The sequence below is a fragment of the Marmota monax genome, unplaced genomic scaffold (genome assembly GCF_021218885.2).
Source record: "Marmota monax isolate L192 unplaced genomic scaffold, Marmota_monax_Labrador192_F-V1.1 WCK01_AAM20220418_F8-fsc00038, whole genome shotgun sequence".
Taxonomy (NCBI): Eukaryota; Metazoa; Chordata; class Mammalia; order Rodentia; family Sciuridae; genus Marmota; species Marmota monax.
The window spans coordinates 3,930,926-3,945,321 of NW_026692498.1; the positions used below are offsets into that span (position 1 = coordinate 3,930,926).

Genomic DNA, 14,396 nt, shown 5'->3' on the forward strand with positions numbered 1-14,396 from the left:
TCCCCCAGCCCCAGGGCAAGGAAGGACCCCAGGCATTGTCGAATGTTCCCGGGCGGCATCGCCCCAGCTGGGGCATGCTGCTCCAACAGATCTCCTGGCTGTGGGCTCTCGCAAGACCTTAGGCCGACCGGCTGCCCCGGGCGGTGGAGGCTGGTCCCGCGTGGCCAGGGGCAGACGTGGGGAGCCTGGCTGCCGCCTCTGCAGGGGGCAGCTCCTGCACAGACCTGTCCTCAGAGGGGCTTAAGTGCTGCCGACTCACAGCAGCCGGAGGGCTGGGACCGCAGCTCGGGAGAAGGGAGCTGCCCATGACTCAGGGCCGGAGGGAGCCCGGCGGCCTTCCGCTCCGCTCCCACACCCTCCTGCTGGTGGCGTCCCATGCAGGAGGGAGCCGTGCCAAGCAGGTGGATGACATAAGGTGCTGAACGCGACCTAGGTGGAGAGGGTCCCTGGGGAGCCTGGAGTCGGCACTGAGACACAGCGGCCGGACGCTGGGCCACTCTCCTTTCCTTCCCCGTGTGAGTCAGAGCAGAGCTGCACAACTGCAGCTGGACGGGTGGCTCCGTGGGCCCGGACGCCCCAGCCCAGCTCTGGAACACAGCCAAAGCCGCCAGTCCCGCCTGCCTGGGAGGGGGCTGCTTCCTCCGCAGACTCCATGGGGCTCCCGTAAGCCAAGGCCGCTCCCTGAGGTTCCTAGAGCTTTAGGGACACGCGCAGGGCAGGTGAGAGTCCAGCAGGGCCCCTCCTCCTCAGGGAGCCTCGGTGGGACTCAGGCCCACTGCCCCCCGGCTCTGCCAGCCCCAGTCCTGGCTCCAGTGGGCACCTGGGTGCCATCTGCCCGGGCCATCTTTCTGCTTCGTTTCTGCACTCAGCCCCCTTCCCAGCCTGGGCCCCGGGTACGTTTTCTGTTTGTTTATTTATTTCACAAGCAGCTGAACAGAGAGGATCGTAAGCCAGCGCTGTGCTAAGCTCTTTGCAAATATTAACTAACAGTCGTGAGGCGGTGAGCACGGCCTGGGGGGCAGGGGCCCACACGTGTGGCCCTCTGGGGCCTTTCTGTGGAGGAGCGAGGAGAGGTTCAGAGCGCGTCCTCAGTGTCACCTCCTCCTGCCTGCAGCAGGGGAAACCACCCGCCCTTCTCATGCCAAAAGCCTTGCTACGTATGGCCCCCGGGGAACTGTCCCCCAGGACTTGGGAGAATACAACGACTGCTGCTCGCCTGCCATTCGCCTGCTATCCGCTCCACCACTCCCTCCAGGAGGGCCAGGGTCTCCCGCCACACACGCGGGCCCCTTCATCTGGGTTGACACCTCCCTGGGGAGGCGGTGCCTACCTGCTGCTGAGCCTGCCCGCCCTGGCTGAGTACCTCTCACTGCAAGGGCATGGCCCTGGCCCTCCAGGGGCCGAGGGTGCCCCGGGCTCAAGGCCGTGAGCTGGGACAGGGCTCAGGACTCAGCACGGTTGAGAGCATGTGAACTCGTGAGAGCCGCTGTCACCCACGCCACCTCCCTGCTCTCTCCAGGGGCTGAGTGCCCCTGCCCTGCTCTGCCTCTTGGGCAGGTGGCCGGGAAGCCCACAGCTTCCCTAAAGACCATCTCCACGGTCAACACTACAGGTGCCACCATGCCAGTCTCTCTCCAGAGCGAAATCTCCCAGACACGTGACCTCGTCAGCCTCCCCTGCAAAGGTCAAGTGAAGCACAGCTCCCTGGTGGGACTGGCAGGCTTGTACCCCAGGGGCATCCTGGAACTCTCTGGGGAGCGAGACTAGACCCCCAGGTGCCCGCGGGGCCATGCAGGGTCTTTCCATCACACGCACATTCACGTCCCTGTTGCTTGGCCATGAGCCTCTATGGTCTCGGGGGCCCTGCCAGATCTGGGGGTCTCTGTCCTGCAGCCAGACTGCTCTCAGGGGGCACTGTGTTGGTGGGCCCCCTGGGTGTGGAGGAAGCAAACAGGACAATGAGCCCCGAGCTGCCCCACCATGTCCAGGACCCAAGACGGGGTCAGAACCAGAGCCCCCAGGTTCACCCTCCTGCTGGCACACGCCTGCGCTCTAAGGAGCAAGTTGTGGGCCCCGCGGAGCAGCTGGGCCAACAGCAAGGCCAGCCCCGGCAGCTTCCAGAGTCCACGGCCACGTCGTTCTGCGTAGAACCACAGGTCAAGCTGATCGTGCCCTTACACAACCTGTTACGGGAAAGGAGCGTTTGCCGGGACTCCACGCTGTCTGCGCAACGGCCGGGGACAGGCTGCTCCACTCCTTGTCTCCCAGGCTCTGAATCCTGCGTTGACTCTCACCTTGCAGGTCACGGCTCAGGCCACCAGGGCTCAGAGCCACATGTGGTCAGAGGCCACCATTCTCTGGGGACTACTATTTGAGAAAAATGATTTTGAATGGCTCCTCTTTCTGTTTTATAGTTTTCTAAGGTTTCTGCAATGTCTAGGGCTTAGGTTGGTCACCAGGGGAAGGGTGACAAGGAGCTGAACACTGACCGACTGTGTCACTTGTGGGTTTGCAGCCAACACGGGGGAAAGGTGGCCACTTTAGCAGATCTTACTTGTGCTGCACAAATCTAGAGAAAACCACCTGACTTAAAGGCCAACTGGAGCCATGTTCCTAAAATATCTTGACAGATTCGTCATTAATTATAAAACATGCCCGATGACACAGCTGGTGGCCCAGATGGCGAAAGGAGAGAACCTGGGGAGGCACACCTGGGTGCCAGAGAGCGTCCTCCAGGCCCGGCGTGGGACACTGACCTTCTCCACGCCGAAAAGACACCAAGACCAGAGTCAAGTGCCATCGGTGTGGAGGTGCCACCCAGGACACAGAGGGAAAGACAGACAACCAGGAAGCCAGGAAAACGCCAGCAGCCGAAGAAATGTGCAGGGAAGGAGGCAAGGCCCGTGCAGGGGGCACCTCCACGCCTGGCCCCCTGGCAGCCCGCATCCCTGGACAGGCGAGAGGTCCTGGGCACTAGTCGGGACCAGGTGGGGCCAGGAGAAGGGGGGTCTCAGGCTTATCCCCCGGGCGATCCAGTAGCGGGGGCTACTCCATCAACACCTGCCATTCACAAAAGAGTCCACCTGTTCGTCCACTGACCGCCCACCCACCCACTCACTCACTCCTTGCTCACCCTCTCAGCCCTCCCTGGCCTTCCCCTTCCCAACACTGGTTTTCTCCATGGACGCCGTCCTCCTCTGCCCTGCGCCACTCACTCCGTTGCTGGGGCTTCTGTCCACCCGCCTCACCCTCCCAGGCTGGTGCCTTGGCTGCTTCACCACGTGAAGCACGTGACTAGGAGTCTCTATGGCTCTAGATTTTCATGCTCCAAAAGATGGCAGAAGTGAGCCTCAGAGTCTGTGCTCTGAGCGGAGCCAGGTGTTCGGAACCTGGGACTCCGTACAAAGGGCTCTTCAGGAGGGCAGTGTTGGAGGAGGGGGGCCGTGGAGGACTGCGTCTGGGCCAGGGTGGCTGCCAGCGTGGGCAGACGCACTGCTGACGGGCAGCTGACACTGCCTTCACGTGCCTTTGCTCACCCAGTCCCCCAGAGTTCCCGAGAAGGCGCGCGCGGCCTGCATGCACCCAGCTCATCCCCAAACCGCTGAGGATGGACCAAAGCCTGTGCCCTCCCTGCTCACGGTGGTTCCCAAATCCGCCCCGAGGCTCCTGCCTGCCGGGGTTGGAGTGTCCTGGTCACTGCCTGGACCTCTGAGACTCCTAGTCACGTGGAACTGAGGGCCACAGGCTGTGGCTCTGCCCCCCGCCCCGTGGCTTCCGAGGGCTCTGTGGGGACTCGGCCTCCCTGTTCTTGAACATGAGCCATGACGTCTGGAGCCAGACTTTCTGGAAAGCCCACGTCCCCTGCTCCCCAGCCCCTCGGGGAGCTGGCTTGTTTCATCCCAGGGGGACCCTGGGCCAGAGCATCCAGAGGTTCACTTACGCTGGCGCCTCCTTCCCTGGGACCCAGCGGCTTCCCAACCTCCCCTGACCCTCACAAGCCACAGTGTCCTCCTCTGTCCCTCTGCGGACACACGCAGGCTCTCCCAGGCACATTCAGAAGAGGAAGCCACCGCCTTGGTCAGGGACGACCTGGCCCCCTTCTTCCCCAAGAGGAAGCTAGGGGAAGAGGGACCCGAGAGCCCAGGGTGCCCAGGCCCCATGTGCCACTCGGCAAAGGGCTTCCTGCCACCAAGGGGTCCCAGGGCCAGAAGCCAAACCCCAGACGGTCTTTCTGAGAGGCGCTGAGCCCCACCTGGCGCTGGGCAGGGCCCGCTGAGCACGGGCTGAAGGCAGCGCCCCCGCCACCAGCCCCTCCTGGGATGGGGACCCTGATTCCCTTACATCACCCCTGGGACACCTGCCACTCAGGCTGCGGGAGCAGTGCCCTGGGGCAGACAAGGCGGGTGTACGAGGACAGGAGCCTGCCGCCACCTCCTACCGTGCCCTCTCCCTCTGGTCCATAAAACCCCGGGAGCTGGCAATGCCACCCGGGGGCTCTGGCCACTCCAGCCCTCCTCTGTTACCTGAGGCTCCTCTTCTCTCCCTGGGAAGCGGGCGCCTTGTCCTTTCCTGCCGTGCTCTCAGGACCCAGTGGGGCTGGGCCGCAGCAGGTGGTTGGAAGGGCAGACGGAGCTGGTGTTGGTCCGAGCCCCGAGCTGCGGCCTGCGAGCACGTCCCCCACAGGTCAGTTCCTACCTCCCCAGCGGGCTCCCCAGGGGCAGGACCGGGTTGTTGTCTTAACATTTTCAGCTGGTGGTGCTGCCCGGAAAGCCGTGCAGGCCGCTGGTGGCAGCCACCACAAAAGTCCCATTCACAGCAGGCGGACGGGGCCTTCCCGGCCTGGTGGCTTCTGCCAGGCGGAGCTGCCGGGCTTCCTGGTAGGACTGTCCACTCTCAGGGCCACCAGTATGTTTACTAAGGTCCTACTGTGTGCCACCACTGAGCAGTGAGCCACCATGAACACAGGGGAAGACAGACCGCCAGGAAGCCGGAGACCGGCCAGCAGGCCTCAGAAGTGGGCAGGTTCAGAGGCAAGGCCCACGCAGGGGGTGGCCCCTCGGCCGAGCCCTGCAGGTCCCTGGGAAGCGGGCTGCAGGGTGAGGGCGTTGATGGCTGCAGCAGGGAGGGACCGAGCAGGCAAGTGGGGCAGGTGGCCGGCGCCAGACGGGCAGGCCAGGCCTGACCTGCATCCCTGGGTGGCCGGGGGGTGTCTTCTACCCGGGGCCCGTGGCAAATCTCACACTAAGAGCTGACACCCGGTGCTGGGCACACGGACGTCCACAGGCAGTGGCGGGCCTCACCACCGTGGGCATCGAACCAGGTGACCCCAGCAGGGCAGTGGGGTCAGAAGTGCCCAGAATGTGGGCCCAACCAGGGCAGGCTCTCTGCAAGGGGACATGCACAGCCTCTCATCAGGACTCTGTTTTTATGTGACTGAGGATCACTAAGATGGGAGGTGGCACCGTCTGTCGTGTGAGCGCTGGGCCTAGACCCGACCCACTCGTGCCAGGCAAGCACTCCACCCCCTGCCCAACGGCTGGGCACCTCTGGGAGGCGATGGCATCCGTGCAGGCAGGGGACGGGCTGGGAGGGCGGCTCCCGTCGTCACCCCTGAAGTCAGGTGCTGTCTGCTGTGTCCTCCTTGGTGGGGGCCTCGCACTGCGTCCTTGGCTGCTCTGACCACTCCTGTGGCCTGGCCTGGACAGAATCTCCCAGGGCTGGCTCGTCTCTGACACTTGGTCCCTCCTGTCCACAGGGGGCTCTGCTGGTGGCCTCTGGGGTCTTTTGATTCTCTGTGGAGTGGCATGTCCCAGTGGCAGGGCCTGGCCAGACCTCTGACCTGATGTGTGTGCACCCCACTGCAGGAGAGGTCCTCACTGTGCCGTGACAGGGGAGTCACAGTCGAAGCCAAGGCTGCCACCTCCCTCCCCGTGGGTCACCAAATGCAAGAGGACCTGTGCACTTGGCCCTGAGCACAGCAGTTGTGGAGAACGGGGTCGGCCCCGAGGCCTGGTCGGCAGCGTTGCCCTCTGTGGGCCTGGAACTTTCCAAAGACACCATGTGTGGTCCCGGGCACGGGCCTCCTCCCTGAGCCCCACATGCCCCAGGCCACTGTGGCTGAGGTGTGGAGGCTCTGGGACCCCTGATTCCAGCTCAGCCCTGCAGGGGACGGCTGCAGGGTGTTGGTGAGGGCCACGAGGGTGAGCTCGGCAGCAGGCTCAGGTGAGCACAGCGCTGGGCGGGGGGGAGGGGGGGCTGCTTGTTGTAGCAGCCGATTATCAGAGACTTGGCTGTCGGGCCAGGGACCCCAGAGCTGGCCCCAGGCTCTCATTCATTCATACCATGGATGGCCATTTGTCCACCTAATACTTGCACATGCCGGGCCCAGAACAGGGGCCAGGCCCCCACAGTGGACCACAGAGAAGTCAGGCCCACATTCCAGAGGAGACTCAGCCAAAAAGAACCCGAAGGTAAACAGGCCCATAATAAGGATCATTGCTGGAGAGGACCAGGCGCAGGGGAGTCCAGGACGCAGGCCGACAGGGGAGGGCAAGAGGGGGACCCGAGGCTGATGAAGGAGGCGGCCCTGGGACGGCCCCAGGAGGAACACCTTCAGTGGAGGCCGTGGCCGGGGAGGCCTGAGCCGTGTGCAATGGTGGCTGGCGAGGCTGGAGCCAGTGGCCCAGGTGGTGGCCGTGGGGGATGGGGCCCTAGGGAAGGGGGACCAGGCCTGCAGGGTCTCGAGGGCAGGCAGGGCACAGCCTCCTGCGGTGGGAGGAGGCCTCCGAGGCGTCCCCTTGGCCTGACAGGACCAGCTGGTGGCAGCTGGCCTGCAGGGGGCCAGGGCAGGGCCCAGGGTCTGCATGCAGCCGAGGACCTGAGTGAGCGTCTGGTCGGCCACAGTCCGGCTAGGCACAGGGCTGCCCTGCCGATGGCTGAGCCCAGGGGACCCCGTGGCCTCAATGGAGACCTCCCCGGAGCCACTTAGTCCTGGCGCAGCTCTGCCTGTTTCAAGGGAGACCAGCCCTGAGGCCACAGAGAATCATCCTTCACAATAAAATAAGTAAAATAAGATGGTAAATCACCGGTTTAGTCCAACTGTCTCATAAAACCCCGTGTAGCTTCTCCTTGTCCAGCCAGGCAGGCCCAGTCCCTGCCGCCCCTGCCCTCGGCCAAGCCCCAAGCCGCTCTCAGCCAAATTCCTTGTGCTGGAGGAGCTCAGCAGGCAGGGCAAGAGGCACTTGGCGCTAGCAGGTTGCACTGGCCAGAGCCGGCCAGGGCTTTGCAGACCCCCTCCCGCGAACTGCTTCCCATCATCCTGTCGTTTCTTCAAGAGCCCACGAGAGTCAACAGCTCTAAGACGTTCATCCCCACTGAGAAAAGCAAGCGATTGGTCTTCTTCACACGACAGTGTGAGCGACTTCCTGCTCCCACCCACGTACACGGCCTCGGGCCCATGCACCTCTGGGGAAGTGGAGGCAGGCAGAGCTTCCCACAGCAGAGGGAAGAGGTTTAGAGGAAGAGGAATGAAGAACCTTCATTTCCTGCTGCTCTGTCCTGGCCTGCCCTGCCCTTCTGACCACTGCCCCAACCACAGAGGCCAGCAAAACCGCGTGGGGGCCGGTGCCCGTCAGACCAGGGGAGCAGTTTTCAAGTTCACCTCGGTCCAGGACAGCCCTCCAAAGTCTCTCCAGAGCACAACCAGGACAGAGAACAAAGGGGGGTAGGGCGAGGGCCACGGGGCCACCCAGGGACTGGGAACCTGCTCCTAAGATAAGCATCTGGCCTCTGGAGCGGTCACCTTCTCATCTGTGCTGGGGCCAGAGAACCGGCCCTGGGGGACAGGGACGGGGGCAGGGGAGGACGCGGCTGAGCTGGAGGGAGCTGTGTGGGGCGGGGGGGGGGGGCTCGCTGCTCTCCTCCTCCAGGGACGGGCTGCAGGACCCCAGCACCAGACACGTCTTCCCCAGGGCGGGGGCTCCCGCCCCACAGGACACGGGGAGCCTGGAAGAACTCGGGCTCTTCCTCAGCTCCTCCCTCCTCGAGCCATAAATCCTCCCTGGGCAGGAGAGCCCTCTGGCTGTGCTGGGAACAACCTCGGGTGTGGGGAGGCAAGAGGGGCGGGGGCAGCCCTCCCCGCAGCTGCTCCCACAGCGTGAGGATCCTTCCTCCAGACAAAGAAGAAGGAGGGCTCCAAGAGAAGGAGCGAGGGAGGAAAGGGGGAGGAGAAAGAAAAAGGAGAAACTGAGAGAAACAGGAGAGGGAGGTTCAGACAGGGAGGCCCAGCTCGGGGGACAGAGGGCTGGACACGCCCGCGGTCGGCAGGGCTCTCCCTGGTGCAGGCTGTGACCTGGTCCTGACTCATCAAAAGTAACCATCGGGGAAAGAAAGGCTGGGTCTGCGCCGCCAGCTTGGATTTCTCCAGGACGACGGTTCCGGAGGAGGAGGAGGGGGGCACTCAGAGCCCATTCTTCAGAGACTCACAAGGGGCTCTCAGGAGACGGGTGTTTTCCTTATCACGAGTAACGCGACACCTGGGCCCGGCTCCACTTCCCGCCAAGGGCACAACCCCGTGGGAAGACCTGCATTAGCACAAACTCAGCTTATCTTGCAGAGAGGTGGCACCTTTCTGCTGGAATGTGCTCTTGCTGCAAGGCCACTGTCACTGGGCGGCAGGGCCTGGGATTGCTGGGACAGGATCGTGTCTGTGGGGCTGGGAACCAGGCGTCCCGGGGCACTCTCCCTGCCCCTCCCTGCCCCTCTGCCCACCCGATCCCCCACCTCCAAAGCCCTGCAGGAAGGAGCAGACACCATTCACAGCCTCCCTGTGTTTCACGCTCCAATTAAAAGTCACCTCGCAGGACAGGAAGCAAAGTCAGATTATTGAGAATCAAGAAAAACAAACAGAAGGACAGGAGAGGCCAAGAGCAGATCCAGTTCTGTCAGGGTCCTCGCACACCCAGTCACCCACTGGGGGGGTTTCACCAGAGAACTGGCACCACACAGAACCCAAAGGGGATTCCACGGCCAGAAAGGAACATTCAGAAGATAGGCACAGCCGCAGGCTAGACAGAGTGGACAGGCCAGCAGAAAATACAAAGATGGAAGCCCAGAGGGAAGGAGAGGTGAGACAGAACAGACCGGAGGCACCAGGCTTGGGAAAGTTGTAGCTCTGGAAACAGAGGAGGCCATGTGGTGGATGTGAGCCCACATAGGGCTGTGATTACAATAAATATAAATGGGCTAAATATGCTGATTAAAGGGCAGTGACCACACCAGGTTTGTAAAAACTCAATCATACACTATTTACACTCATCGATAAAGATGCAGAAGGAAGCCAGGAACAGTGGTGCACGTCTATAATCCCAGGCTGAGGCAGGAGGTTCAAAGCCAGCCTCAGCAACTTAGAGAGGTCCTAACCAATTTAGTGAGACCCTGCCTCAAAATAAGAAAATTACAAAAGGGCTGGGGATGTGGCTCAGTGGTTCAATCCCCAGTACCAAAAAAAAAAAAAAAAAGACTCAGAATGATTAAAAGTCAAAGGAGGAAAAAGATGTTTAACATGCAAATAAATATGATCCAGATAAAGCTGGTTCAGGTACACTCAGAGCGAGTAAATTAGACTTCAGGATATGAAGTTTTACTAAAGGTCAAAAGGGACTTTTATAATTGCACAGCATTCAACAGAAAGATGCAACAACTCTAAATCATAGACACACGTTCCCCAGTATGATGGGTCACATGGTAGAATGGCAAAAAAAAAAAAAAATAGATGAAAACAACCTAATATGCACTCTTTTCAAATCCTAGGCCTTTTGTTGTGTCAGCTCACAGCAGGCCGGCAGGTCAGCAGGCCGGCACAACACATTGCCATGGTCTGAAATCATGTCCTCTGATGAGGTGGAAACATAGAACCAGTAACAAAAAGCCAACTATAAAGAACCCTCAACTGTTCGGAGACCAAGTGATACTATTCTAAATCATCCCAGCAATATTTTGGACTGGACATGATGGAAACATGATGCCCCGTCAGATGGTCGGATCCCCATATGCACCTAGGTCTGCTAGGATGTAGCTGGACTAGATGGACCCGGATCCCTGAGGGGATTTCTAAACATCCCAGGAAGAAAGAACAATGACCTGCTAGACTTTTCCAGGAACAAGGACAGAGCAGGTCCCCATCACCGTAACCCAAGCAGGACATCAAGGAGAGACTCAGCCCTCACCAGCCCACGTCACCAGCCCACATCACACCCTCGCACACACCTCAGCCAGCCAACCCCAGCAATGGGCAGCGACCTCCCCACATGGGCTGACCTCAGGAATGCAGGGTTGGCCTGACATTTCAATACAGCCCAGGACGGAACCAGCCACCCCCTGGACAGGTGTCACAAAGTATTTGGTAAAACTTTACGCCTGTTTATGATGCAATCTCGGCGAGCTCATGAGAAACCCTCCAGGGACACTGAGCTGGGGCCCCGCGCAATAAAGCAAGAAAAATGAGTGAAGACCCCTGGATTGGGAGGGAGGCACAAACCACCCAGAGAAACAACCCGGGCCTCCACTTCTGATGACCAACCAGAGTCCACCAACAGCTGGGCAGGGTCACTGAAGGCGAGATGAATACTCGAAACACCACTGTCCTATAGACCAGGAACAAACGGAACCCTAAACACTTAGGGAAGGAACCCAGGGCCCTCGTGCTCAGCACATGCTCCGCACACGCTCCGCCATGCTAAATATCTAAGGACAAAGAAGGCAGACAGGACCTCAACAAAGAGAGCCACCTCACAGACGTCTCACAGACGGAGCCGGGATGACGTTCCCCATGTGACCTGGTGGTCACTGTCAGAGGCACTTGCTTTGTTAAAAATGCATCCCTATGTGGGAACTGCCATCTGGCACTTTAATGAATGTCTGCCCGACCCCAGTAAAGACGGACTGCAGCCGTGAGGCAGCAGGAAGTGGCCTTTCACATGGTGCCTCTCGGGTGGCTCCTGGTGCGGCTCCGGCCATGAGCGCCCAACGCGCCCTCCGTCAGACTCCCCAGAGCCCTGCTGACCTCTCCATTTTACAGATGAGGAATCAAAGTCAGAGACGTGAGTGCACTTGCCCTGGCCACACAGCTGCTAAACAGAGGCAAGATTCAGACTGGGTCTCCCACCTGAGAGGACCATCCGACTTCAGGGTCCACCCTGCCCCCCCACCCCCTCAGGGGAGATGGATGGTGACCTTCAAGTACAGATTAAAGTGCTCAACGCGTGTGAACCGCCTACAGGGGGCACTACTGTGTGTCCCAGAAGACGGAGGAGGAGCCTTGAGGCGGCTGGGGGGAGGGTCCAGGCCCAAGGCAGGGCGTAGGGGACCCTTGCACAGGTGGGTGTGGGGTGGAGGCCATCAGAGACAGAGGCTGGGCGCAGCGAGAGGGCTCCATGAGCAACGGCACTTGGTGCTGAGGCGGCGTGGTCCATGGTGCTGCCCGTCGAGGGAGGAGGACGCTGGAGCAACCCTGCAGCTGGCCAGACCGCGCACCACGGGGATGGAGTCCGCTCACTGGGTACTGGGCGGGTCTCGGGGGTCTGCAGGCTAAGGGGTGCTCTGGAGAAGTCACCACCAGCCACATGTACGTGCTTTTTGCAGATGAGGTCAGGGATGGCGACGTCTTTCCTAAACGCCCGGTGCCAGATCTGCAGGAAGATTCAGTGCAGCCGAGGCGGGCACGCGGCCAGCGCACGGCTCATTCCTCCTTCCCTGGCACAGCCCCACCATCCCTTCTTAGCGTGCATCTGGGGAGGCAACTCCAAGGCCGATATTTTAAGATCCATCCCTATCACCGCGGCAGCTCCTGGAGCACAGTTCACATCACCAACCAAGCCTCTGCCACGTGCCCTAGGTGACAGGCCCTGCCCGCCATGCTGGGTCTCTTGGCCCACCTGGAGACCCTCTGAGGCTGGGATCCTCATGTCCCTTTTGACGGATGGAGAAACCGAGGACAGAGGGGTGAACCACTTTTCCGAGCCAGAATTTGAACTCTGCCTGTCAGGGGCAAAGCCGAGCACTTGGCCTTGAGCCCAGGACTCCTGCTGCTTCCGCTGGGTGACGGGAAGCAGTGACAAGGAGCTGGCAGCAGGGCTGAGTCCGTCCCGGCCGTGCCTGGCCGTGGCCTGCCTGCCGCGCTGGCCTCTGGCACTCTGTGAACCCCAGCTTCTCGCCTCCCAGGCATCACCGCCAGCTCCCCACACAGGCCACCAGAAGTCAATCAGAGGCCGCCACGGGTGGCCGTGGCTGCAGGAACCGCTGTGGTTCAGGGAGAAAACAGGGGCTGGCCTGTCCGGGAAGCAGGTTCCCAGAGGCCACAGGGCACACAGCCCAGAGGAACCCGGCGGAGCCCGGGGAGGCAGAATAACCTGTTTCTGCTGGCGAACACGGCGCCAGGATCCTGTCTGTCCACTTTCTGTGTGTCTGCGAGGCCCCCAGGTACAGTTTCCTCATGAGCAGAGACCAGCCGCCAAGCTGGCGAGGTCCCCGGCAGGCAAACGGCACCCAGTGGTGGGAGAGGGAACCGCTCCCCAGGACCCTCGGAAGAGGAGGGTCCTCTCTTCCAGAGGCAGGGACAGACACAGGGACAGATACAGGGACAGACGCAGGGACCTCGGCAAAGTTTACTTCAGGCCTGGGCTTCCTGACCTTCAATCCAACGCCTAATCAATAACCCACGCGCCCCCCCCCCCCCATTGCCTAACTACCAGCTCGACTCGGCGCAGCACAGGGACGGGTCATGTCTCCGTCACAATCTTTGAAGCAAAATCGGGCAGAAAAAGATGCAACTGATTTTAAGAAAATTCTGCGTGACCCTTAAACTTTATTCAACCTCAAAAGAAGCTAAAACATCTAATAAATTGATACAGTTTATAGAAACTGGATAGATTATTAAATAGGAGAATGTTTACTATGTTTCAAAACTTCAAATCCACCCGGTCATCCATTGGGTAAGTGTTTATGTGAAAGTTCAGGGCAAAGTTAAACAGTTGAAATAAAATGGAATTAAGCCTTAACATTTTGTTTTACTCCGAGCACAGAAGGAAGACAAAAATAATATCTCATAAAACGGAAAGTTTCTATTTTCACCAAAATATTTGGAAAGTTATTTTATTTTTAATTTGGACACCTAGGCTCAATGTAACTCTGCAAGGGAGGTTCCAGAGCTCGGGGCTGGTGGCATCTGGAAACGGCTTTGGTTATTATTTAAAACATTTGTTGCACAAAGACACAGTTTTGTTACAAAAACGTGCTTCCAGCCAGGAGCTGCCTGGGAGCACTGCTGATGGCATTGGCGGGCGGAGCAGGCGGGTCTCCCTTGGGCCTCCAGGGGAAAGGCCGGCCTGGCCTCCTGAGGGCTGCAGGGCTGTCTCTCCTGTGCAGTCCTTTATGATTATTATTATTATTATTTTGTTCATGCTCATCAGAATTATTTCAAAGAATGTCATGGAACGGCAAGTGACAAACAGAAGTCACCATGATCCAAACAACTGTACAGAAAGTCCATGCCCTTTGTCTCCAGTGAGAGCCAAAATGCACGGACTTGCCTTGTGGGGAAGCCGGGTCTTCCTCACCCCGACCGCCGAGGAGCCCTGGCCTGGTCCCTGCCCACCCTCCGGCCCCTGCCTGTCCTCACCTTTCAGAGACTCACATCCTCAGCGGATTTCAACCTGTTGCAAACGCTCTTCTTATTTCTGCATATAATAAAAGCCTTTTTTTGTTTGTTTGTTTGTTTTTAGATCAGCTTCAGATACACAGAAAAGGGGGCCTGTTTCTCTCACCCGGCCCCTGCCCCCATCACTAGGGTCTTGGGTTGCTGTGATGTCCCTGTCCCCATGCCTGAGCCTCCTTCCTGAGCTGTGCCCCTCACTCAGACTGTCTTGGTTTTGACCTCATGGCCTCCCTTTGCCCCAGGACCCCACCCGGATCCCACACGGCATCGCTATCTTTTGTCGCTCGGGCGGCATCTCGTCCTGAGCTGACCCCTAAGCCTTGAGGGACCTGGTGCAGCAAGAAACCCAGGCTCCTTTGGGTTTCGCCTGGGACCTGGCACCAGCCATTTCTTGAAGTGTCCTGTATGGTCTCATCCACCTTAAAGGGCCACCATCCAGGAGAAGCTCGGAACAACAACGGGGTGTGTTGTATCTCCTGATTCTGAGCTCTTGTCCTGCCCTTCGACATTCTTGTGTCTTCTCCGTGTTCTTTTGCCCAAGTAAGTTGTGCGGAGCTCTCGCCTGAGCCCACTACACAAGTCCAGAGGTCCCGGAGCTGCGGTGGCTGTTCAATACCGCCCTCCATTCCACACGGAGCCTTGGGCCCGTGGAGGACCGGCAGCGGTGGTCTGTCCATCCTTGTCC

At 59.8% G+C, this 14,396-nt stretch overlaps 1 protein-coding gene across 4 annotated transcripts in view; it reads right to left on the reverse strand.

Moving 5' to 3' along the window:
- Nucleotides 1-14,396, reverse strand: part of Ano1 (anoctamin 1) — a 143,570-nt gene that overhangs the window by 80,464 nt on the left and 48,710 nt on the right. The window contains exon 1 of one of the 4 annotated variants that reach the window (XM_046444941.2): nucleotides 12,408-12,628. The exons of 2 other annotated variants lie outside the window; for them this stretch is intronic. In XM_046444941.2, the coding sequence (XP_046300897.1) occupies nucleotides 12,408-12,492 (85 nt within the window). In that variant the 5' untranslated portion in view covers nucleotides 12,493-12,628. Of the gene's footprint in view, nucleotides 1-12,407; nucleotides 12,629-14,396 lie in introns of those variants that run through there. One more of the 4 variants, XM_046444944.2, reaches the window with a different exon arrangement.